Below are 2632 nucleotides of genomic sequence, written 5' to 3'. Positions count from 1 at the left end.
AAATATATTGGGCTATTATAATTAACTCTGAAAACATATTTTAAAGGGATATTAAACATGTTTCAGACATTAAGCCAATGTCTATTATATACAATTCTACTGTGAGGAGCTGACTATACCACAGCTCTCTACTGTGAAACTTTCTGATCATCTAGTTCTAGTCACTGTCAGAAACAGGATACTGAGCTAGATATGACCATCAGCTTGGACTCAGTTCTTATGTTCCCATCACACAGAATGTCAGAATTGAGCAGTTATCTTCAGCAACATCTGTAACCCACAGAGATCCCAAAGTAGTTTCTGTGTATTAATTTGGATCCATAGATAGGCCCAAAATGTCCATATAACTCAGTCAATGTCCCACATTAATCTGTTTTAAACAAGGTTTAGAGTCTGGCATGCAGAGATGTCACTCTTCCTAGTACCTTGGCAAACATACCTTTAAAAATCCCATTTTATAACCTTTTATTAAAGATAAAGACAAGGTGGCAAAACAGATAAAGCATTTGAAATGTAAAATATTAAATCAGACTTTCATTTTAACTTCACTTGTACCCTTTTTCTTCTACTGAAGACAGATTTAAAAAAAAAGGATTAGATAAATTCATGTAGGATAGGTCCATCAATGGCTTGTAGTCCAGATTGCCAGAGAGGCAACACTCTGCTCCGGATGTCTCTAAACCTCTGACTTCTAGAAGCTGGGATTGGACAACAGGGGATGGATCACTCAATAATGGACTGTTTTGCTCATTTTGCCCTTTGAAGAATCTGGCACTGGCCCCTGTCAGAAACAGGATACTGTGCAAGATAGACCATTGGTCTGATGGACCATCTGACCTGGGATGATCTATCATTTGTTCTTATGTCCTAACATCATGATAGATGATTCCTTAGCCAATGGAAAAGGATGAGGAGAAGGGTGTGTTCTAAACCCCACCTCTGTCAGAGTTCAGTCCCCATGTCCTCTAGAGCAAGATACCTCCTTCTGTTTAGAGGATTCTCAGGTGGAAATCCTCTAACTGCACCTAAGGCATTTTTTAACAAAAAAACCTGGGGTGGAGAAAGGAAGAAGGAATTAGATGAAGGAGACCACTCAACTTTTATCTCAATGGTAAGGGTAATCACCTGGGATATGGGAGGGCCATGCTTCAAGTGCCTGATAAAGAAACAGGGTTAAAATGGGAGATCTCTCCCCACCCATGCAAGTGCCCTAACCATGGGGATATGAGATATGCTCATGGGGATCTCTCTCTAACTCTCCTGTTCAAACCTAAGTTCTTTTGTGGATCTAGTCTTACCTGAGAAATAAAGCTATCGGCTCCACTATTTATTATAATTAATTATTGAAAAAAATCTATGATATTTTAACAGGGTAAAGTACAATAAGATAACTATTTGATGTCAGTTGTTTTAACAAATTAGTCAAAAACAAACCCCTGAGAAATCAATACATCAATAAATTTTTATAAAATTGGCCAGATGCTCAGCTGGTATAAATTGGCCATAGCTCCTCTGAAGTCAGTGGGCCAGATTAAACAGATATGGGGAAAAGAGAGAGATTCACATGTGTGAATGACTCTCTGGCCTGGTTCTCAGAGCATTCACTATGGATGTAGGACATCCAGGGTCCAGGCCCCTGTGCTCCAGTGACTCTTTTACTACTTGTCCCAATGACTTTATTGGAGCCACACTGATTTAAAGGAGTTGAGGTTATCACAATGTGGCCATCAGTTACCTGACTTGAGACTGTCTCAAACACAAGTTAGCCACAGTTCTCTGCTCTTGAATTTAAAAAAATATATATATACTTAATTTAAGATTATCAGCACTACTTGAGAAACTTCAATTTCCACAACGTTTTCCCTAGTGTTATTTTCACCTCCTTGTTTTTCAGGCTGTAGATGATGGGGTTTAACATGGGGGTCAAGATGCTGTACTGGATGGAGAATATTTCATCCAGAACCACAGAGGAGACTGAGCTCGGTTTTGTGTACTGGAAAAAGGCTGTCAGGTACCATAAACCAACCACAATAAGGTGGGAGCTGCAGGTGGAGAAGGCTTTACACCTGCCCTCCGCAGAGCGTATCCTTAGGATGGTGGACACGATGAAAATGTAGGAGATCAATGTGAGGAGGAAGGAGCTTGACCCAAATATCACAACAGAAGTAAGAAGCACCGCTTGATTGGTGAGGTTGTCAGTGCAGGATCGTTGTAATAGAGGAGAGAGTTCACAGCTAAAATGGTTGATTTCATTGGGCCCACAGAAACGCAGCTTGGAGGTAAAAACAGTGTTAAGCAGGGCATGGAAGAAGCCTATTGTCCATGCCCCACTCACCAGCTGAACACAGATCCCTTTACTCATTCTTTCCATGTAACGCAATGGGTCACAGATGGCAGTGTAGCGGTCATAAGCCATGGCCGAGAGAATGAAAATTTCAGCACTAATAGAGAGGAGGATGAAAAACCTCTGGACAATGCAGCCACTGACAGAAATAGTTTTGTGCTCTACTAGGAAGTTCATCAGCATATTAGGCACCGTGACTGAGGAAAAGCAGATATCAAGAAAGGATAAATGGAAGAGAAAGAAGTACATTGGGGTGTTAAGATGAGAATCAGCTCTTATCACCACCAT

The 2632-nt window shown here is 40.7% G+C and overlaps 1 protein-coding gene across 1 annotated transcript; it reads right to left on the bottom strand.

Moving 5' to 3' along the window:
• Nucleotides 1-1828: 1828 nt before the first annotated feature.
• On the bottom strand, nucleotides 1829-2632 carry LOC115641067 (olfactory receptor 1009-like). Its single transcript, XM_030544179.1, has one exon. It carries the CDS (start codon nucleotides 2630-2632, stop codon nucleotides 1829-1831), a length of 804 nt encoding a protein of 267 aa, XP_030400039.1.

Source organism: Gopherus evgoodei, unplaced genomic scaffold, assembly GCF_007399415.2.
Source record: "Gopherus evgoodei ecotype Sinaloan lineage unplaced genomic scaffold, rGopEvg1_v1.p scaffold_33_arrow_ctg1, whole genome shotgun sequence".
NCBI lineage: Eukaryota > Metazoa > Chordata > Testudines > Testudinidae > Gopherus > Gopherus evgoodei.
The sequence above is the reverse complement of the archived record's forward strand: the minus strand, read 5'-3'. Positions and strand labels throughout refer to the sequence as shown.

Bases quoted from the DNA above. Each gene is read 5' to 3' on its own strand.
- LOC115641067 (XM_030544179.1), bottom strand. From the start codon at position 2,632: ATGGTGGTGATAAGAGCTGATTCTCATCTTAACACCCCAATGTACTTC.